This window comes from Thunnus maccoyii, chromosome 14, assembly GCF_910596095.1.
Source record: "Thunnus maccoyii chromosome 14, fThuMac1.1, whole genome shotgun sequence".
NCBI lineage: Eukaryota > Metazoa > Chordata > Actinopteri > Scombriformes > Scombridae > Thunnus > Thunnus maccoyii.
Genome location: NC_056546.1, coordinates 19,680,007 through 19,703,849, shown reverse-complemented (window position 1 = coordinate 19,703,849; position 23,843 = coordinate 19,680,007). Strand labels below are relative to the sequence as shown.

The window sequence follows — 23,843 nt, the reverse complement described above, 5'->3', positions numbered from 1 at the left end:
TAGAGGTGGCAGATTAGAAAAAGCTCTTACAGAATGAGTTGTTTTGTAAAGCACTGATAAACTACTTTGACTTTTAGGCATACCAAAGGTCTTGTTGGAATAATCTGATCATCTGATAGTCTGGTACTGCAGAGCAGATCTTTCTTGTGAGGGGAAAAAAAAAGACTGAAGTAGACTGATTGATTTTCAGCCTTTGATAGTGAAAACAGCCAAATGTTTCAACATTACTGTGTTTTCATCGTTGTCAAAAATGGACAAAGATATAAAGCAAATATAGTCAACATAGAATAGGTTTAGATTTGTCATTGGATAACTGGTTGAACAGGATTAATCCAGTGTTTCCCTTATAATTGTACAATGAGAACCCCCACCAGGCCAAAAAAAAAATTTTGCTTTAGTAACAAAAATACAAATAATGGCAAAAACAAATATCCAATCATTCAGAAATCAATAGCCTCTGTGTAGCGCTGTTCCAAAACGTGAGTTAACCTCTGTGTCGTTGCCTAGGAAAACTCTTGGTAACGTAGCTCCTTTTAAGGAATAGGGCAGTGCTTAATATTTGTGCGTAGCCGGTGAGTGAGTGGTTGAGCGAGAGAACGAGCAACAGAAAAGTGACGGTGAATGCGAGCGGATCAGAGGAAAAGGTTAGCAGTAAGTTGTCAGACCGGCAGTAAATGTACAGTACAGTGTGTCAGTTAATAAATGCTGCAGCTTGTCAAGACCGAGAAAAGTCACGTCTGTTGTTTCTCCAACTGGTGGAAAAGTGAAGGGGGTCCAGATTTAGCAACAGACGCAAAACAGAGAAATAGAGAACTGAGAAATGTGTGACTCATGAGTCTCCCGACTTTTGCTCCCCCTCCCCCCACCAGGCCAAAGAAGTCAACCTAGAGGAAACACTGAAATCTATCTAATGGATCCAAGGATAGAAGTTGCCATAGCCACTAATCTTTCTTGTTGCATAACAACAAACTTTTAAATATTTATGCATATTAAATGTCAATAAACTTATTATTACATTCTCCCAGCCTCAGCTCCCTAGTTGTGACACAATGCACAGTATGGACTCTATTGCCATCAATGTGTGTATAGGTCCCACAGCGGCAGGAGCAGCAGCATCTCCTCATTCAAATCTAAGCCGCTCCGGCTCCACTGACAGTGAGAAATGGATTTAATAGCCACAGAACAGCTTGTCAGCAGTCTAAAAAACCACAATGTTAGGAGACTTTTTTTTCCTACTCATCTCTAGATCCCCATGGTTGTGCAGTGGGAGGGATATTGGCAAGATTGGAAAACACCAGCGTCAACGCAGCATTCAGTTTTTTCCTCTCTGTAATGTATATGATTCATTGCCTATTCATTGTGAAGCTGCATACAGTAGCAATGATTCCAGGTTTAAAGTCACGTATACAGATGGATTCTCACAGAGCAGTGAAGCTGCTCATAATGTTTAATAAATTAAAGTTGATGTTTGATTGGATCTGTTGCAGTAACTGTTGTGTTATATTGTTGTTAATTACTCTGATGTTCCAAACGTGTAATGAAGTGACTCACTGACTGAAGCTGACAGAATGACAATGATGCTAGCTTGCAAACATTTCCGGCCAAAAATACTGAACCTCTATAATAAGCACACAGTTATAAAGAAGATAGTAGTCAGGCTTTTCAAGCAAATGAAGGTATAATGAGTGAAGACGAGGCAGGGCAATGCAAAATCCTGCCTTCTAGTGAGAGCAGAGGCTACTTTTCAATTTTACAGAGAAGTATCTTCATAGATAATGTAATGTTTCTTTTTCTCTTTCCAGGGAGTGCTTGAAGTGCTGTGAAATAACTGATAATCTGCCTCTAGGTACACTCTAGGCTCACGCATTTGCACTCATGCACAAAGAGAGCTTTAGGAGGAACAGAAACCCAATCAGAAGTGCATCAACTTCATCACTACTTTAACAGTCAAAGGATTCTGTACCTTTGTTATTTGGTGCTTCATGTAGTGGTATACTGCAATACTCTCCATCAGAACTGTTTTAAAATGAAGCTGTGTGAGGAAGGTAGGTCTGTGGCTCTCTCAGCGATAATTGTGCAGAGCCCTATCTAGCGGTCGTCTCTCCAGGGGAACAGTAGGCAGCTCAGGGGCGTGTTGTTATATTTCACACTTAATGATGTGCAAGGCATCCTCAGCTCTTATCTGCAGACCTATTTTAGTCACTGAAACAGCCTCTAAATTACACCTTAGCAGCAAATGCGGCTCAAGCACTGTTAAATGGTACATATAAGGTTTCCTTAGAGCCACAATACTGACAAGTTTACAAAAATATCATTTTTGAAGGCCACCATCATTTACTCTGCCACCATTATGCCATCCACTCAAGTCTCTCAACTGTTATTCTTTTTTGTGCTGTGAAAACGGCGGTGCATTAATGAATAATGTATATGAAAAGATGATTATTGATTTTTACACCACTTTTGCAACTTTCCAACTATAGTTTATCTTATATAAATTTTGCACGATGATATAAGCCTCACAGGTCACACAGTACATATTCAGCACTCGAGTGCTTATCAAATGTCTAACAAAACCATTATTGTTAAAATATTCATGAGTCATTCATTTTATAATTGTGGTTTAGAATATATTACTCTGTCGGTCATGAGAAAACATGATTTTCTTGAGGGGACACTTTTAACATTGATGTAATATACAATAATGTAGAACAAAATATAACACATGATGTAAAAAACAAAATTAAAAATGTTCAGTCATCATATCTCCTGTTCTGCTATATGTGATGGGAAATATGCTCACTTCATTTTAAAATCAGCCATATTCAAACCGAATGTTCAATTTGCTTGATTCTATATGAAAATGTGGGATTAAAAATAGTAGCCAGTGACTGTACAGCCTGATTATGAAATCATCATTTTCAAAAGATGAAAAGCCTATTTGTTTACAGAATCAGAAAAAATACCACATGCAGAGCAGAATAAATCTCTTAACTGCTGCGTCATGGGTTGGTGGGTGTAAAGTGTCATAAGTACAGTAGTCAAATTAAAAAGAGGCCTTGATTCTCCCATAAAGCAGAAAACTACAGAATTTGTACAGCATTAAAAAAACATGATAATCATTTGTTCTTGACTTCATCATACGGATATAATGTTTGATACACTGTACTATATCTATAGTATATCCATGTCCATCCTTTAATTACACTGGCTATGGATATGTTTCCTTAACATTTCTCCATGTATCTTCTTTTTTTTTTTTTTTAATCATTCAATTTTACAAGCTCTTCCTTGACTTCAACATTTTGTCCATTTTGTTCTAAAGCCTACATGTCTTGATGTGTAGCTAAATTACTGTGTTAGTTTTTTCCTTAAACTTCATTTGGAAACACTGACTTGATGTCTCGCAGTCTGAGGTACAATTTTTAACGGTAATACATAGATAACAACAAGACAGACCCAGGATATGAAAGATTTTATGAACAGAGCACGCCTTTGCTGCTGTTTAGGAATTAATTTGATTTTTAATTTCCTGTGAGTGAGGCGACCATTCTCAACACCGGAATTTAATTTGAGCAAGTAGGGAAAATGCATGTGATCTCAGTTACTGTGGCTAGGATGTCCCTCTGACATAGCCCCATGTTGTCATCAGTGGCGGCTAGTGACTCAAAACATTAGGGAGGACAGTAGCAATACTGACTACTTAAATATACTTTCTTATGTTCAAGTTATGTTATGTTCTTCTGTTCAAATGCAGGGCCGTGCAGAGACCTTTAGAGAGGCAAAGTTAAAAAGGGACACATGGAACTAGGTTTTAAAACACTAAACATGATTTATAGCATAACCTGCTGAATTATACTAACACATATTCAAACTGAATGTAACACTGAATATTACAACAAACCGCATCATACTCTATCCTTTTATAAGTAATTCACTGAATGGCATATAAAACAAAAACCCCTGAGTGGTGAAAAGGCTGCTTCTTTAAAGACATTTAGCACATACATATTATTTCTAAACAAAGAAGTGCTCACGGAGTGGTTCAGGATGTGTCATTTTACCAACAAAGTTAACTTCAAATTTATAGTATTGTCCTACTGTGACAAAAGATTTATGTTCTCATAAAAAACAGACAACATATCACATGATTTACATGTATTTCCTTTGTATTTTCTTAGTATACAGAAATATATAAAGTACCACAAAGCTTATAATGTGATACAGGTACAGATCAGTGGTGAATACAAGAAAGATTAAACACTAAAAACATTCACAGATCTAAAAGTGTAGATTCACATCAGAGAGCATTAATGCATGTATCAAATACATGACTTACACACTCTTATCTATAGGCATGACATACAAAATATAGTATACAAGGCTGACAGTGGTAACATTGTTGTTATTCTAGTTGCTTTTAGTATTTAAAAAGTCTAAATTCTAGTTACTTTAAGCTTATTACTCAATATACGGATCAGCTTAAACACGAACAATGAAGAAATTCTCACAAGCAAGCAGCCAAACCTCCTGCACACTCATTCACAAATCACACATCAACAGGTGACTGAGTAATCACTCCATTAAAAACTGGATAAAATCCAATCAGAATGAATCAGGCTCTTTCCATGTGAGTCCAGACAGCTCACTGTGACTCTTCAACAGGCAAACTACCTACAACACATTATATGATCTCTCTGCTGCATTCATGTTAAGGAGATAAATTCACACAACAGCCACACAGAGAGACATTTAGCCATCACTGAAGAAATAAGCGACCAAAGAGACAGAGAGAGAGGTGTATCTGACTCACGATATCTGATGTCTTCTTCCTTTCATGGAGATGAAGTATCCATGTCATAACGTCCCACTGCATTTGTTGCTGTTGGTTAACCAGTCTGATATCATTAGCAACAATGACAAACAAGCTAACTCTCCCCGTTGTTTCATTTAAATTATGTTTTTAACTTTCTATTGTTGATTAGAGGAGCTCACTTCAGAGCAGGAGCACGTAAGGCTGCTGCAAGCCACCGTCGTCCCGCCATGTGTCCAACCCGGACAGCTGAAATCCATTCTGGCTATTAGCTTAGCAGTCCTCAACAGTCCCTCACGGCTGCTACAACAAGCGAACTGTTGAGTTGGCTAACGGAAGTAGCTACGTTAGCTAGTGCTCGATAAAAAGAGACAGAGAGAAACGTAACCGCTGAATCTGAAAAAAGGAAATTTGAACACTGTTGAAAAGGCCTAAATAAAATGTAATTTTTTAGTGATGTGTTTAAAGGTAGTTTGCGACTTATGATTTATTTTGTAATATGTTACTGTATGAATCCATCACTTTACCACATACAGTGGTAGAGATTTGAAGATGTAATTTGGAAACTGTCATTGGACCAACGCAATGTCAAAATTGTATTCTGGTTGTTAATTGGTTAGAAAGGACGTCCTCCCTTGCGGCATCATTTTACGTGTTTTGGCCAATAACAGATCAGCATGAAAAAAATGAAGTACATTCATACAGTCTATGAGTACATTACATTGATATGAGAGATCCCGCCCCAAGGACAGCAGGAGCCTGTCCTCCTCTGCTCTCCTCTCACCACTTCACACTTCACCATTTCCCCTCCTGCCTGCCCTGCAGGTGTTACTGTTGAATCATTTTAATTAGAATTTCAGTAATGGATTTTTTCCAAAGAAGAGAGAAAAATATTTTATAAATGATACTGAGATTTGGTAATGGTTTTGATCTCCCTCTTGCCTCTCAAAAATAGAGGAGGAACAACTTCCTCTGCTTCTATGGACAAGCCTCCTCTGGTTGTTATGCTCCCTGATAAGATCTTTTTTTATGTAAAATCTTGCCTGTATACACCTCCTAACAATGCCCAAAAAAAAAGCCTTTTCCAGTAGAGCTAAGGGGTAATATTCTCCCATAATGGTACAAAAATGATAAACATCAGTGTACAATCTGCTGCACTTACATCAAATTAAGTGTGTGTCACACAAAACCAGTCCATCAGAGATTAAACTTTTATTTGCAATAATGACATTTCATTGATTAGCCTTGCTTGTTCCTGACTAATCTCAGTATAGTTTGCTAAAATCAAGAAATGCTATTTTAGTTGTCAGGGTAAATGTAAAGGCTAACTGTGCTGCTAGATTGCCAACCCAGTGAAAATCATGTGCTCACTGCCAGCACAACTGCACTGCCTTGTAGGAAAATCTGGCCCAATCCTACAAGCTCAAAATTATAAAACCCGAGGATAAATAACAGCTGACTGTGAACGAAAATGAAAATTAATGATTCAGGTTGGCTTGACTCAGACAGCCACTTAAATTCTTGGGAGCCTTGCTGTGGTAGCACGTTCATGGGAACATGGGCATTTTGACAGCTCCCCGGTGACCTTCACCTGAGTCCAGGGACAGGGAATTATGGCCTCAGCAGGGCAATCTGAAAGCAATATATTTACAGTTCATAATGTCATTCCCCACAGGCGGCAGAGGGCTTATCAAGCACTAATAAGTATGAAAGCTTCTGTTTCTATATAATAGATTCTACTTTTTAAACATGGAAATGAGTTCTCATATAAAAGTCCCAATGGCATTTTTTTTTTTTAGAATTATTACAACATTTTAAAGGAGGAAATGTTGTTTTTAAACAACCAATTATCATGGTCAAAGAAAAACTAGTGACTTATTATATGAGATAAAAGCCCACCATGTAGTAATCAATACTAATTGCAGCCTCTAGTATTTTATGAAAATGTTATACTTCCACTTCCCACAAATATTCCATCAGTACTTCTACCCAAATCCAAAGAGCATTTGCTTCTATTAAAAATACATTCTGGTCTGAAAGGTTAAAATCCACCTAATTCCAACTTTCACTTGGTGTTAAATTGTCTTTTGCTGCAATGTACTGCAGGAACTACAGAATGACATATGTTCCTTTGTAAGATGATCATTCCTCAAGCAGCTTAATTATACTGGGAGATTTCACTGAGAGTATAAAATACACCTATTAATGTGATAGAGATCAGAAAGAAAAAAATTCCTAGTTTTATCTCATGAGGATGTACACACTTGCAATAATTGTCAATTCTGCTAACAAGACAGAGTTGTAATGATTAGTGCTGACTTATATGCATTATGAAACATAAACTCCAATGGATCACATGTCAAGACTTTAGGCAAATTGCAATTTTTTTTTCTTTGATTATTAGGAAAAGTGTGCAGGGCAGCCTTAATTTGACTCCAAATGATACTGCAGCACAAATACAACATAGTAAGTACTTGTTCAGTAAAAGCAGACCATGCAAAATAATAAATGAATAACTTGAATTATATCTCATTAAACATTTAAGACGGGATTACATTTAATGATTCAAATCTGATCACAGGATTTGAGCTTATGGCAGGGGGATCAGGCACAAATATGTATGTATCCCAAAATCAACAACCAATCTATTTATTGAAACCCAATCATCCTGAAAAGTCAACAGTCCTGCTCTAGCTTTGGTTTCTAATGTACACACATGGAGTATGTTCCATTTAAATTCTCAGTCATGACTGTATTTGTTCATGTAAATAGCAAAGACAAAGGTTATGAAAAGGATTGTGCGCTTAAATATATTTTTAAGAAGACTAATATTCACCACAAGAGCTTTTACTTTCATTTTGGCAATTAGTCTGAAAAAAGAAGTCAGTGTAGTATTATCAATTTAATGTCTTCAGAGGTCATTCTACTAATCAGTCTCTCTCTTTTCCTGAATTGATTTGTCCTTTTAAAGTCTCTTGCCAAAACTGATTCAAATTAAAACTCAAAATTAGCCAGTGCCCAAAATTTTCCAGATATTATTATATATAGATATTATTATTGTACGTGATCATGCTTATGTGCTCTGGTTTATTTATCATGACAAGTAGTTCCAACAACTCAACTCTCCATATTAAGCAGTTCAAAATAAGCCATCTTTGGTATTTTTAGGACGCAGTGTACGAACTAGATACACTGCAGAATGACTGAAACCCTGGTTTGAAAGGTATCGTCTTGCTCTTCTGAACCTCCTCTAACAACACTGACAACATGAACTGAAAAGCAGGAATAGTGCTGGCATTTTCATGTTGCTCTGAGGTGGTCCACAAGCCAAAGCCAAGACTGTGCTGATAACAAGAAACTCATTGATACGGCAGCTATGGATCAAGTGGGGTCATGTAATCTCCCACTGTCTTTCTCTGGCTCGCTCTCTCTTTCTAAGGATGTGTGGGCAACACACAGGTGATCTGAATCCGGGGAGAGGAGAGAAAAAAGCAAAGGCAGGAAATGAGAGGGGAGGGCAAAATGAGTAACACGGAGACAGATGAATTTACTGCATTCAAAGTGAAAGACATTCATTACGAATTCTTTAGCAGTAGAAATAGATTGACTAATAAAGCAGGATGGTTTAAAATGGAAACCTCATGTCTCATTCGAAGCTCCATTGCTGCCATTTCAGTAAATGACACTGCTACAGAGCTCAAATGGGAATGATGAAGGTGCTGGAAAACCACTGGAAAACCAGCAACTCCATGGCTTCAACATGTGGTTTTAAATGTGTGTTTTTGTTATTGCTGTTGTTGTTGTTTTGTGTATGTCTGATTTGATGAGTTAAATAATGTTTTTATCTGTTTAGTAGCTGATCATTTCCAGACACATCATTATGTGATCAAATAAACATTTAATGTAAAGTTCACATATAGAAGTAGAATTAGATGTACAATGGAAGTGTTAATAGAGGAAAAGGTTTCAGTGATTTCAGCCAAATTAAAGCATTCACATTCTTTCCTGAGGGAGCTCTTTCAATAAATTGTATAAGGCATTTAACAAGTGTTGAGGCTGAGCTGAAAAAATATGGCAGTGTCACCTTAACATTTCCATTTCAAGGTGACACTGTCATAATTCTAATTTGGGAAAAAATATGAATATAAATACTTCAAATAGTATTGCCTTTGGGGAAAAAGGGATGAAAACTCTAAGCCTTGTATTCTTTAAAACAAAGCTGTGATTTACAAAGTATTTAAGGCAAGTCTTATCTGATCCCATCCACAAATTGCTTATTTTCATTTCTGTCATGACTGTTTACATTTTTAATGTGAACTGATAATCAACAACAAAACCCTCAGTCGAGACCATCCCTGAACAATTTGCAACAACTTGCTCTGCCCACAAGGATAAAAATGACAGTGTCCAGCCTACAAATTAGCAAACCCAGGATGTCCTTAAATGGCTTTATCAGAGGAACCGATTAGCCAACCAGGATCCCCTATTACAAAAGGTATGCTCGGTTAACAAGCAAATGTGAGTGAAAATGAAACTGAGTGATATGAAGTCATATGACAGCAACTGAGAAAATTGTCTCAGATTTGCATATCACAAAACATTAGCTTAACAGTCACCTTCCTCCTGCTAAAACACGAATAAACTATATTGATTGATAGCAGCACATTTTGCCCATTAAAATTCATGAAACCTTTAATCTAAGCCGCAGCAAAATTTCTCTCCACAGTGGAGTAGATATGGTTCTTTTCTTATAATTAATCAAGGGACATGAGCAATTTGTTAAACAAAGATGAGATACCCAAAAATAGAGGTTAATGAGATGCTGCCTAATATGATAGAGGACGTGTTGTATTGTGTATTAATATACTGTTATGCAACCTGCAATTCATATATTACCCCTCTGAATGGAGGAAATATTTTCATACCTGTTTGTAAGAGAGAGAAGCACAAGGAGAGAAGGGAAATATTTTATATCAAAAGAGAATACAAGTCCCCTTTTAAAGAATGGTTCTGTCCCTTGGGACATGTTGGTCTTGAGCGTAATGACTCTCAGTGCAGACCTCCTGAGACAAATTGTCACTGACCCCCATGGATTTTCCAGGGCACACTCGATTGGAAATGGACTATTCAATTTCCCACAGGGAGCCTTGCCATTTCCTCGCAATGCATCATTGAAAAGGCATGCACTTTTGGGTTTGGCCAGTCAGACAAAAATATTCACAGAATATTATATCACTAGAGTGAGAACGTTAAAGTTCTAATGTAATTTATTACATTTATTCAACTACTGAGATTCATTAAGGCTAATTTGTTCTGCTATTTTTGTTTACTTAATATGTTTCAAATGTGTACTTCATGATATATACCGTACATTTTATAACATATGACAATCTATCAGTAAATTGTGATCACAAATGCATACTTATATCCAGTTTCACAAATAAATACAACCCAACCATAGTGTTCATTAATCTAATAACGTTTTAAAAAGCTTCTTGTGCATGTTAATGACTAAAAAGGCATGCATTTTTCCCCTGCCATGTCAAATCGTGATTTAGTTATGTTTGGAGACCCTTCTAACATCCTTCGATCCAAAATGCACGTTGCTTTTATGTGTGTGCCACTCTCCCACTGGGTAAATCCACATGGATGTGCTTAAAAGCTATTAGTCTAAGTGGAGTTATAAGAAGATATTATAAGTCTAAAAACATATAAACAAATCCATATGTGTCATCTGTGAATAAATGCAAAAAAAACCCAGAAAGTGTTTTCAGACATTTATATGCACAAGAAGCCTTTCAAATGCGACTTCAAAGGACAATTCCAGCAATTTAGTTTTGAATGAGAGACAGACACTTCCCATGATGCAATTGGACAACTTCCTTTCATGGGACAGACTCTGTGTCACATGGTCACACCCACTACCTGCCAGTACTAAAAGAGATCACAGTAACATTTAGGTCACTTTCCGCGACATTATCGGTTTTAGTGTTTTTTTCATTTGTGACTTTTTTAGAGATTGTTTTCAACCTAAATATGACAACATCCGTGAATGTAGCCAACACTTCAACTCTGAAGATTATGAAGTGGATGTGAAAGCTACACCGAAGTCAAGGCCACGAAAAATAACGAGGCCGGTGCGGTTCTAACTTGAAAATATACAGTCTATGTGGAATACATGACATCGATTTAAGATGAGTTCCATGTTTGTAAAACTGACATTTATTCAACTTGGGTGGTATTCATTATTGGACAGATAAATGCACTTATGATGACCATAATTTATTTAAAAATCATCATTTAATCTTGATCTTATTTGTGTATCGTGAAACACACATTTGTCACTACAGTATTAACCATTATTTCTCCTCATGTGGAACAGTATAATGCCACAACGAGAGGGCAAGAGAGAGGAAACAGTTGTGGGGAGGTGAAATGAATATGTATTGGAATGTGAGTGATTCCATATAAATTAATCACACTGTATCCCTTTTCTCCAACATGTCTGGAAAGTAACATATTGCAGATATTATAATGGGAGAAGATGAATGAACCATTAAAGATGGAGGAAATCACAATCTCTTCAAAGGTAGCTAAGCCACTGGCTTGCTCTCATAAATCACCCACACAAAGCAGCGCTACAGCACTATACGTCGCTCTATAAACATGTATTGTGTACATTTTATTTCATTTTATAATACACGCTGAAAGGATAAATGTGATTTCATACCCTATACGGTGAATCATCACAACACCTGGCAGAATTCCATCAGTGGAAGCCAGTAAAATGGCCATAATCCATGATCTAAAAGCTGAAATATAACTAAACAAACCAACATGCAAAGGATGCATTTCACAGCGAACGGATGAGGTATAGGTATCTCCCTTTTATCTATTTTCTGCTAAGATTCATCCACTCCCTTCTGTGGGCCAAGAAATAGAGTTTTTCATCACTGCAGTCTCTCACTGGCATCGACCAACAGTATTGATCTGGAGCAGATCTCCTTCCACGAGCCAGATGAGCCTTGTTCGTATTGATCCAACCTTTTTATTCTACATTCTCCTTCGCCCTTTCTTTAGGTTGGGAAAAATTATACACCTGTCATCTTTTATAATAAATATTCTTTGGAAAAGGAATTGATAACTATTAATCCAAAGTTTGCTCTTGGATTTTATTATCATGGATGATCTACAGAAGACAAAAGAAATTGTGTTGAAACCTGCCTCCGACTTCAGAAAAACTGTCTGTCATGACAGCTCAGAGATGTGAAGGGATGCTACAATCTGATTGAGGATGCTGACGATGAAGCTGAGACTGGCACAAGAGGCAAAACATGTCTATCAGGGAGCCAGGCAGGCAGGTCTGATATATGAAAATAAATGTTTGCTCGAAACAAATAAACTTAATTTTCTTCAAAAATAAAACATTCTCATTTAACTTCAGGCAACAGTCTGTGTTTTTTCGTCTTTCACTTCATCACTATTTTCCCTCAGTGTCTATTATAATCGCATGCCTCTGTTTTATAATCCCACTTTATCATGCTTCTCTTTCCACAAAGTACCCCTCTCTCTTTCTCTGCCCATTTCCTTGTGCTCATTCTTTAAATGCCTCTCTCTGTCTGCTTTAAGTCCTTCACTCTCTCTGTGTGTCTTCCTGCCTCCCCCTCAGGAGCAGAATCTGTGGTAATGTACTAATCTGTGGAGCTTTAGTGCAGTCTTGCCAATCTGCCATGTCAAGATACACAAATCTCACTCCAGGCAATTACAGGCCTTTTTACTCTGTACTGCAAAAGAGTCTGTTTCCTCATCTCTGTTGCAGTGAAAACTGCCTCTGTGACCCATCAAGTGCAATTACCTTGTTTGTAACAATCACTGATGGCCCTGGGGTGGTATACAGAGCAAGTAAGCTGGGCAGTGCAGGCATAAAAAAGGTAAATTAGTATGTAGTAAGTAAGCTGTGAGTGCAAAGAAATCTGTGAATTCCATAAGACAATTTGCCATAATGTGGACAATAAAGTTGCTACCTCGATATTCCTGAGTGAATATCGCAAACATAAATCAAAGCAATTTTTTCTACTTTGTTGTAATATTTACATATCCAAGTTTCTTATTTAAGTAAGAGTTCCACTGCAAAGATTAAAAATAAAAATTAACATCTAAAAGAAAACTACAAAATCTGAAATTACTAAAGCGATGGGAACAACTAAGCCTTGGGGAAGGATGGAAATAAAAGACAAAAAACACAACAAAACAAAATATCTCAATATAACTAACATGCTATACTTTGCTGTGGAGAGTTGTGGCCTAGGTGGTGCCCGTTTGCCTCCCCTCCCCCAGCCGGCCCTGTGCCTGGTGGACCTATCTTAGCCCAGTCTGGACCTCATTACACTGATGACGACTTATTTATCTATATATATACTATCTAATTATATATTTTATTATTATTACAACCATTATGACTATAGATATTATTTATCTATTTATTTCTTTTCTTTTTTTCTCTTTGTTTATTTGTTCTTCACTTGCCTCAGTAGATATTTTGATTTAACGCATCTACATTTGTGTATGTGTGTGTGTATGTGTGTATGTGTGTATGTGTGTACGTAAGCATGAGTTTGTGTATTATTATGTATTACATTTCTGTTTGGATGTATGTGGTTGTGTGTATGTACTGTATATGTGTATATGTTATGATATTTCTTTTGGGGAAATTAGATTGATTCTTCAGTCTTTGGGACATGTCAGTCCCATGGTGTGTGTAGACTGGCAGCCTGGGGGAGCTTTGGCCATATTCCATGACCCCAAGATACGTGAGAGTACATGTATATATGTCCGTATATGCTATATGTTGTATATATTATGTCTCAATAAAAAAAGAAAGAGTTCCATGACATGAAAAGATCAAAAGTGATGCTTCGACAAGTATTGACAGAGTTGGCTGCTGGCTTAGGGAGTACAGGCAAATGCTAGGGGCACTAGGGTACTGAAGAGCAGTATGTACACACGGTGGGTACCTTTGTTAATTATTTAAATCTTCCAACACAACAGGACCTCATGTTAATTGACCTGCTGTGCTTTTGTATGAGGTGTTCCATGCAGATTTAAGTTTATACATTGAGATCATTAATATAGGCTGACTTCCTTATTTTACCTCCAAACCCTGTTTCCTCTGGAAAATCCAAATAAATTATGTATAACATTGTTACAACAATGAACAAAAACAATACAAACAGATAAATACAGCTGTCACACACTACAAACGATATATCCAGTTAATATGCAATAAAAGGTCAAGGACAAAAATCCAGTTATGATGCATAAACAAGCAATCACATGAACCAGGAGTATTATTTTCTTGATTCTTTAAGACTTAAATTCCCCCATAGTAATCAGTTCTGACAATTTCTGGTCCTTCTGTACATTATTCCAGGAAGAAGGGGCAGCATATTTAAAAGCTTTTTGCCTTATTATGTTCTAACTCTAGGGACCAAGATCTGTAGAACATCATGAGAGCACAGGCCATATTGATTTTGGTTTTTACACATTTATGTACACAGATAAGGAGGAACCAGCCCAGGGAGAGATTTATATGTAAAAGCCAACCAATGCGAAAGTCTGTGGACATATGGCCACTTAGCATCAGTATACAGAGTGCAGTGGTGTAAAAAATTGTCACAGCCAGTAATAAAATGTAAAGCACAATGGTATACAGTATCCAACTTCTTTATAGGCACTGGTCAGGTGCATTCATAAAGAGCAGATCCCTGTAGTCCAATAAAGGTAATAAAAAGTTGCTGAAATCAATTGTTTCCTTGTCTAGAGAGAGATTTATTTCTAAAAAAAATAATGATACGTAAACTTATATGTTGTGACCATTTCAATTTCAATCCCTTGAGCTGTTGAGATCTTCGGAAGACTAGATATTAACTCTTTGCCATTTGAAAATAGCATGAATAAAGAGTATCACAAAGATTATTTACATATATGGTAAACAGCAGTGGTCCTAGTATGGAACCCTGGGGCACGCCTTTTGATACTGGGAGGAAGGAAGAGGACGACCCAGCAAACTGGACACATAAACTTACAAGTAATTTGAAAGCCAATTTACAGTGTGCCCAGATAAGCCAATATTTTATAGTCTATCTGCCAAAGTAACATGGTCAACTGTGTCAAAAGCCTTGGACAAATCAATAAAATGAGCTGCACAATATGTTTTGCAGTCGAGCGCCTAAAAATTTCATTCACCACTTTAATAGCAGCAGTTATTGTGCTGTGTTGTTTTAATGATAATAAACATACTGTATATAGTCAGCAGTAATATGGGAAACAGGTTTTTAGATGTAGCCCTTATTGTTTGCATCATGTACTCACTAACAGGTGTTTAAGTCTCCTCTGAAGTTTAAATCCAACATCATGACTTGAAAACATATTTGGGATGCTGTACAATAAATTTGGGATGCTGTATATCAATGAAGTTGAGTGGATTAACATTTCAGATATTAATATATTATACTGTAGGCTAAATTTTTTCCTCCCAAAGAAATGCAGTTTTCTCCAAAAAGCCAGCTTGGCCTCCTCTCTTGCCTCATGAAACAGATTATGGCTTTTTAAGGGTAAAAGAGTTTAAATTGGATGAGAGGAGACGATGTGAGGGGATTGGATATTAGGTTTATTATTGGAAGTCACGCCAACTCCAACAGTGATTTTTTTTTTTCGTTTTTTGGAGGCGGGAAGGGGCGCATTTTCAGATCTCACCTAGGGCAACACCCACGCTAGAACTGGCACTGTGCGTTGGCTTCTCTCTTTGCACAGGTGGCCCTGGCTTCTTGCATATAGTTGGTTGATAATTTAATGCTCCCATTAGCTTAGCCTAGATGTAGGGAATTAGAGGATATTTGAGGTCATGATGTAAGTCCAATGCTTATGTTCAGTGTTCAGCAGGAAGTGTGGTGGATGGATGGGCATCACATCCTAAGTTCATGTGGGTGAGGTGAGTTTGTATTCTGTTACAGATAAATAATTATAATTTCTCTAACCTTAACCTATTATTTTAGTTACCTTACCTTAACCATACCTTCACAATTCTACAATAAACTATGGTTTTCCTAACCTCCACCATACTGTAGTTGCCATTCACAGATATTATAGAAAGAAAGTATTTTTAAAATGTTGGTATTGAACGTTAAAAATATTGTCACTGGACATGATCCAGGATTTTACAGAATTGTCCAATATCAAGGTTCCTGTCTGATGATAGGGATGTTCTGCTAGAGTCTTAAAGACAGGGATGCACTGACCCCACTTTTCTTCTCGCAATACTTATTCAGATTTTTCATTTAAAATCTTTACTCCTTACTGTGTGAAACTGACAGTAAACATTCTTCAATGTGTCACGTTATGAGGCTCTAATTAAGCATCACACTAAAGTGGGAATATTTATACACCAAAATATTTTCTAGGATAATCAAAATTTCAGTTTTATTGTTCTGGAAAGTTTCTAAGATTGGCTAATCCATTCTAATTAGTATCAAAGACAGTATCAACGTATCTGATCACTGCATCACTAATCAAAGACTACTATTTGAGTATCACCTGCCTGTTCAACCAAATGATCATATCTTACAACAGCAGTTATTCATCACCATTTTAACCTCACCGTCATAATTTTCTTTCACACTTCTGTTATGTGGGAACATGAGTAATTATATGAGTGAAATTAGTTTTGATAGCATTTCAGTGGCATTCACTTGACTGGATGCATATACATGTGGATACTTGATTGTTTGTGCAGTTATCTACCAATTCCTTTTAGACAGAGCAACATAAACACTTCTTAGTATCAGCCCAGAGGGGTCATTGCCTGCAGCTGATGAGTGTTTAGTGCAGATATAACTGTAATGTCAGTATTTTAATGCTTTTTTTGGGTGGGTGGGTGGGGGGGTCCATTATAAAATTTTTGCCATTTAAAGATATTCAATATTTGCCTTCTTTTAGTTAAATGATTCACGTTTAAGTAAGGGATGAGCTTTGAAAAATAGGTCAGTCATCAACAGAAATATTTGCTTCTCCATACAAAAATAAAGGTATGTTTAAATGACTTCTTAATAACTTAAAACCTTAAACTGAGCAAAACTGTGACACTTGCAAGATAATGCCATGGTAAACATTTTCTTTCATCCCCAAGTTTATGTGTTAGTAAGATAATCTTTAAAGAGCTGTTTGACTATAGCCCCTTTCACACATGCACTGCAACCCAAGAAATTGTCCAGAGTTCATATGTAAAAACAGCTTATGACAGAAATTGCAACACAACACTGAAATATAAGGCAGGTCATATTTGGAAAGCTATGCCTGCTGGAGGAGAGAGGCTTTATACAGGATGTCTTTAAGAGAATGTTGTTTATCATAAATCACCTTTTCAGCTCATTTGGCCACCAAAACATAACATATAAACTACATTTTCACAGTCATTCCTGATGGGTAAAAAAATGACCAACTGATTTGTATGCACTATGAGCTTCAGTCAGACTCTTGCGTTCGGGTTTTCAGAGCAAATAGCGATGATGTTACACAAATGCCAAGACCTAGATAAACTCAATGGAGTTTTTGGCTGGACCGCAACAGCGGGGCCAGCCCTATAAATGCAAATGTCTGTCCCTGACTGACTGACTGACTGACTGACTGACTGTGTGACTGAGTGATGAAATAAAATTCATCAGTTGCCTCAGCTGAGGGTCGCAACTTCCTGTATCCATCATTTCAAATTAAAAGCCCTCTAGTGTTTCATACACAGTCCAGCCATATACTTGGTTTTGACCTAGACTCATTGTTGAAAATTCTGAGTCAGCTTCTCAAACAACAATTCCACTGACATTTTACATAATGGGAGTCCAGACGACCACTCACTGTAAGGTGTTATTAATTCTAAGTATGCCCTCTAGGAGATGTATGAATCAACACAGTCAGAAATGAGCACTCAGTGGCACCCTCACTTAAAGTAAGGGCGTCTTGGCGTGAAGGCTTTCTTAATTCTGACCATACCATTCACCTCTCATATTCATGTTTATTCAAAAAGAAATGACTGAAAGCAGATATGCTTGATATCTAATATTAGAGCTGAGCAATTGTTATTTAGGGGGAGTCAATGGAGCTGAAAGGATTTCACTGACAGTCCTCCAGGTTTCATGTGAAGCAACAAAGCCAACATCTGTTGTTGATTCAATGCACACCACATGGTATTGTGTTATCTGTCGGATAAAAACAGCAGACAAGTCTTGACAAGGTGCACTCTGACATGCCGTTCCACAATACTTAAAAGAACTTGTTGGGTTCTCATTGCAAAGGTTCCATGTGACTCAGATGGGCTACTCTTGGTTAAAGCCATTATCCTATAAGTCCATCCTATAAGTAAGATCCAAATGTCCAGTAATAATAGTTTGACAAATCTTTCCATTGCTTGTTGTAACAGTCCCTGCTTCTGACTGACATATACCTGTACAGTCACATATGTAATATGCAAGTATGTTGCAATAATGTGACAGCTGGCAAACTATCTGTCGTCTCACAAACCTGTCAACCTAGCTATAAAGGGAAGAGGGAATGTAGAACCCTTACTTGAGCCCAAATTTAACCAACGCACTGCTCTGCCGCATTTTCTTCACTTGCTGTTCTGACACTCTCAGCTTGTAACAATGCCAAACCACACCAAACAATGGAAACGATTCAGAATCCGAGTCATTTCCTCTATTGCAGGGCAGTTTGCTGCAAGCGCTGTCAGGAGAAACTGAAGCCAAGAAATCACTCCGAAGCACACTGGCATTTTATCAGTGAACTAGGATTACAACAAGTACTTTTATTTTTTTTGGTTACTTTGATCATTTTAAAATCCATAACATCTTCCTTTAATGGCTGTAAGATGACATCAAAGTCACTTAAATGTGATTCTCACCAGTAAAATGTGAGACTTGGATACAAATCCTAGTTGCAGCACATTTCAGAAACAACTGACATACATGAGGAATATCCGAGCCATGGCTGATGATGGGAAGTGTAATCCTTTCAAACTTGTCACAGAGAATATGTAACTTAAGCAGAGCAAGCTGGATAGCAGGATGAAAGGTTACAAGGCCCAGAATATTGCAAAATCATACAGCCTGTCAGTGTTGCTATTTTTTTTCAAGTGTGTGAGTTTAAGCATCAAATGATGGAGCTGTTAAAACGTTGGCGAAATAATGCTTCATTAGGACCTTTGCAGTCATGCAGATGGTAAAAGTTTGCATAATATTGGACATAAAAGCATCTCACAGATTTTATATAGAAGTAAACGGGCGGCACTTCAAAAACCCACATACTGTATGACACTAGCAATGAAACTGAGCAACAGCACTTGTTTATCACAAGAGATTTATATAACATTGTTTTTTGTCCTGGACATTGAATTTTAATATATATTACATGCACTTAAGCATGTTATTGATTTATTTGTATTTCTAATGCTAATGTACTGTATGTAAATATATGTGTATGTAAATATGTGTAGAGCAAATTGTGTTGATTCTTATATACCTTGGGTTTTATTCATAAAACATATAAACAACACAGGTAGATTTATCACTACAAAACATACACAGACAAATTGTTGTTCTTCATATGTCAACCATATGAATTTGTACCGTTAAAGCCCACAATCCTCAGTGGATTTGGTGTATGTGAGAACATGAGTAATATCCACACCTTATCGCCTACAACTACAATGGCTATGACTGTGAATGTGTCATGTTTGATAATTTGATGTTCAATTTCCATGTCAGCTCATGCAACTCTAGCAGAAGATTATAAGATAAAAAAATATACCTGCAGGCCTGCAGGCACCAGCACTTGTGGCATGTGAAGCTGATTGGTGCTGTATGAGTACTAACTTACTATTTGAAGGTATGTGCAGTGTGTGTCATGTGTGACACCCACTTGATGGCTGTGGTGTACTGGCTTTCTGTTTTATAAAAAAGAGGAATAGTGCTTTTTTTTTTTTTTTTTACATCCATTTAATTTGACATGTAAAATGTAGCACATCATGAGCAAACAAGCTAGAAAAGGGATCTGCTTGCCCACTTCACAGAAATCCCCAAAATGTGCAGGGTATAATGAAAAGGGACAATTTCCATCTTTAGAAAGTGAAAGCAATTACATTAGAAAGTATACTAATTTAGAAATAGCCCATTTGTACCTGTAAGCCTGTCTGCACAGCCTCCAGTTCCTCTTAAGCTGCACATGGCAGTTCATTGTGTTGACAGCAATTAAATACCCTAGTGATTTGTGTGCCAGCGGTATTATGACTTATCCTACTGTATGTCCCGAACTGGATGGAAACGAGGTTTTAGGAATCCAGTCAGTACACCAGCTAAGAGTAGCACACATAAACTAGCCCATTCTCAAAGGACCGCAGTCCATGAAACAGAGGATAAACCATACAAGTGGTTAACGTGACACAAGAGGACCTTAAGGGGGGCCAACATAATACACAATATTCTCTAAGGCTTAAAGCAGACAATGAATACAGGCAGTGTCCTCACTCCTAGATTTAATACTCAAGTGGGGATATGTGTTTGTGACCACACAGTACATAACTGGACTGTGTATGTTACACACTGTACAACACAGGGGACAACTAACCATGGCCCAAATTAGAAGCACTGTGCTACGTATGTCAGATTTGTGCCTCATCAGCATTGTCTCAATCTCTCCCTGTGGCTTGCCTTCTGCCACATGTAAGCATGTTTGGTTTAGTGTAGTAAAAACCTGTGGGCGTATATGAAGCCGTATACTGTATGCTACAAACACCTACAGACACTAGTCATAGACTGCTCATTTTAGCCAGCATGACCAGATTTATTGTACTTATTGTCATTCTTGTGCATAAAATATTTACACAAATGCATAGTGTGACTTATTTATATTTCACATTGCAAAATGCTGTTGCAGTTGGAAAACTGGCATATTGGCATACTGGTTGTATTTACACTAAATGCTGCACAAAACAGTGATTTCTGGGTTGTTGTTTTTTTTAACATAATTGGGTCACTCATAACAATTCTGATACTCCAAGGATTTTTCAAAACCTGCTAGCTTCAAGAAATTAACAGTTGTGGTATCACCTACAATAGTGATTTTCTAATACAAAGTCAGAAATATCGAATTACATTCGCTGTATGTCACAATGTTAAGACTTGTGTTCAAATCCTCATGTGAATCTCATTCAGGATGCTCATCTATAAGGAAAAACCTTCCACCTAAACAATTCATGAACTGTAAAGGTTTCATTCTCATCGTGTTAGAGGGATATCTCTCTCAGGGATGTGTAAAGCCAATGTGTATGCATCAATTTGCAGAACCATAAGCAACCAGTAAGACTATAGAAGTGACACTTACCTTAGAACATGGAAAATGACAAATCCGACACATACACAACTTATAATATCATTTTGTGTGTGTTTTTGTGTGTGTTTGTAAGAAACACATGACACTAAATGTTATATGTGGATATATCAACAAAGCTAGCAGCTGAATATCTGACATTTGAGTAGCTACAATTCTTATTCACACCGAAGAAAGCAAAGTCTCACACTTCACATCCACAGTGCAGTTTGGAGACTTACCTGTTCAGATGATGCTTCACAAGTATGACAACATTTAACATAATACAATAGTTTCTATTGGTGTAAGGAAATAGAAATGTTGCAAAACTGCTTACAAGAATTTGTAAAACTAGGAAACTAATAACATAATATATGTCAAAGCATCAACAGGAGCAAGCAAAATCAATTAATATGTTGTTTTTTTTCAGAGTACAAGTGGAACACCTGAATGTCACAGTGACACTGTTTACACTTGGTTTTAAAATGCATCTTGGGCAATCGAGTCGCAATTGGACAGCACTAAATACAAGTGTAGACGACCACTAAGATGCATTGTGATCCGATCACTCAAACCACTTGCCGAGGTGGTCTGGAACACATCTGACCACATATCTTTTGTAGTGTAAATGGTAACGTGTCCTGATGTGTCCCGAACAAGGATGTAACAGGAAAATACATCATCAATGCAGGATGTGGTGGTTGTTTTGGTGACAGTGTGCCAACGCCAAAATCCTCCCAATCTGTTGGAATAGCCCCTACATGTGTATTAGTTCTTGAAACATTTTTCTTTTTTTAGCTAGCCCATGCAAAACAAATCTGCTGCTTGTCTGCCGACAGACGGACGTAATAACTGTGCGCAGGACCATTGGACCTTCTAGCAGAAGTGATGTAGGCAGTAATGAAATCTGAACACAAGAGGTCAGCTTGACACCTTGGAGATGCATGATAGACACAGGTGTGAACGGCGATGTGTCTCGGCTGGCCACTTGTGTTCGGATCACTGAAAAGCATGTTAAAACCAAGTGTAAACAGCCTCAGTGTTACAAATTTGAAATTATACTGCATTATAATCATCTCCAATTAGTAAACCACACCAATTCACATTCAAGTTCCCCACACCTCAGCAAGCTAATGATAACTTGCTACATTTTTGCTTTGCTTGATCAACCAACTTGAAAGAATCAAAGTTTTACCTTGAATGCTCAGTAGGGACCTTAGAAGCCAAGCTTCCCCTCTCTGCCCTGAGGAGGAGAGTCAAATGGCAAAGATCAGAAGTCCACTTACCCCAAAGGGAGAAGAGGTGAGGATCACAGCCAGGATGCGAGGCCCACAACACTATGATCAAGCCTCACCTGTAACCCCATACCCATTATCTGAACAAAAAGAGTGTAGTTACCCCTGGGGTGGTGGTGGTGTACTGGAACTAGGACAGAAGCTATTGTGTTCATATGCCCACGTGAGTCTCATTTATGATTCCCATGCATCAAGCAGAAAAGAAACAGGTGTCACAGCTTAAATGTGTGAATGCAAAGCGAAAGCGGCACCTACCTTGAAAAGTTTTCAATAATAGTTGAGAGAGTATTTTTTATAAATGCCAATGACTTTATATACTTCATATAGCATGAGTATATAATGCCACAAACACTGCTGCCATAGTATAATGAATTCAGATAATTAAAATGGTTGTACCTTTACTTTTACCTATGAGATTTGATGAAATGTTCCATGAAGAAAGCAGATTCCAGACAAAAAGAGAGGACAAAAGGAGAGGAGACACCGATAAGTGTCATGGTCAAGTTGGAAAAGGACAAGAGGACAGGAGAAGAAAGAGGCTTGATGGCAACATATATGTGCAAATATAAGAGAGGAATTGTGTGACTGCAAATGGGACTAACAATGGAACGTGAAAAGAGAAGAGCAATACTTCACATCCCTGCTCTGCTGCATGATAAGGATATGCAGTAGCCACACAAATGAAAAGATGAAGGTAGAAAGGACAGACCGTCTGTACAAACGCTCGCAACATGCGTTAGAGTGGTAAGGATAGATGAGATTTATCTTTAAAAGTCATTGAGCTATTTTCCACCACCATGCATTATACCCTAAAAATGCTAATGTAAATGTCCCTTTTTTCTAACCACATTATCATAAACATCAGAATGTACAGTAGTTGTGAATAATTAAAAAGAAAGAAAATATGGAACGAAATGACACAGCTACCCAGCAGAGTGGGGAGTAGAAAGCAAAATGAGCCTGAAAAAGGGGTCATATGGAGAAAAAAAAAAAAAAAACTCAGTGGGAGAATGAAAATCAACTAGGTCATTCAAAATAAGTGAAATGACAGCCCATATTTGAAGCTTCAAGCCTGAGCATCACACAAGAGTCAGAGACACGCACATTTCTGAGCACAATGGGAGCAGGAGGGACAATGGAGGAATGACGGGAAAAAGGAACAGAGGTCATACCTTGGTCGCCCATCATCAGGTGTGCCAGACCTTAAAAGAAAACAAGAGCACAGTCAGCAGAGAACAAGGGATCATGGGAAGCTGTGTGACACTGACACGCAGGCATCTTTTTTTTAGAGTAGATGTCTGTGTTTACTCGAGGAGTGCTGGGATAGG

General features: G+C 37.5%; 1 protein-coding gene across 2 annotated transcripts in view; it reads right to left on the bottom strand.

Moving 5' to 3' along the window:
* LOC121911346 (neurexin-1a-like) overlaps positions 1-23,843 on the bottom strand; it is a 269,413-nt gene that overhangs the window by 220,352 nt on the left and 25,218 nt on the right. For both annotated transcript variants that reach the window (XM_042432716.1, XM_042432717.1), the window contains 2 exons: positions 23,688-23,717; positions 22,416-22,463 (listed from right to left, as the gene is read on the bottom strand). In XM_042432716.1, coding sequence (XP_042288650.1) covers positions 22,416-22,463; positions 23,688-23,717 — 78 coding nt within the window. The remainder of the gene's footprint in view (positions 1-22,415; positions 22,464-23,687; positions 23,718-23,843) is intronic.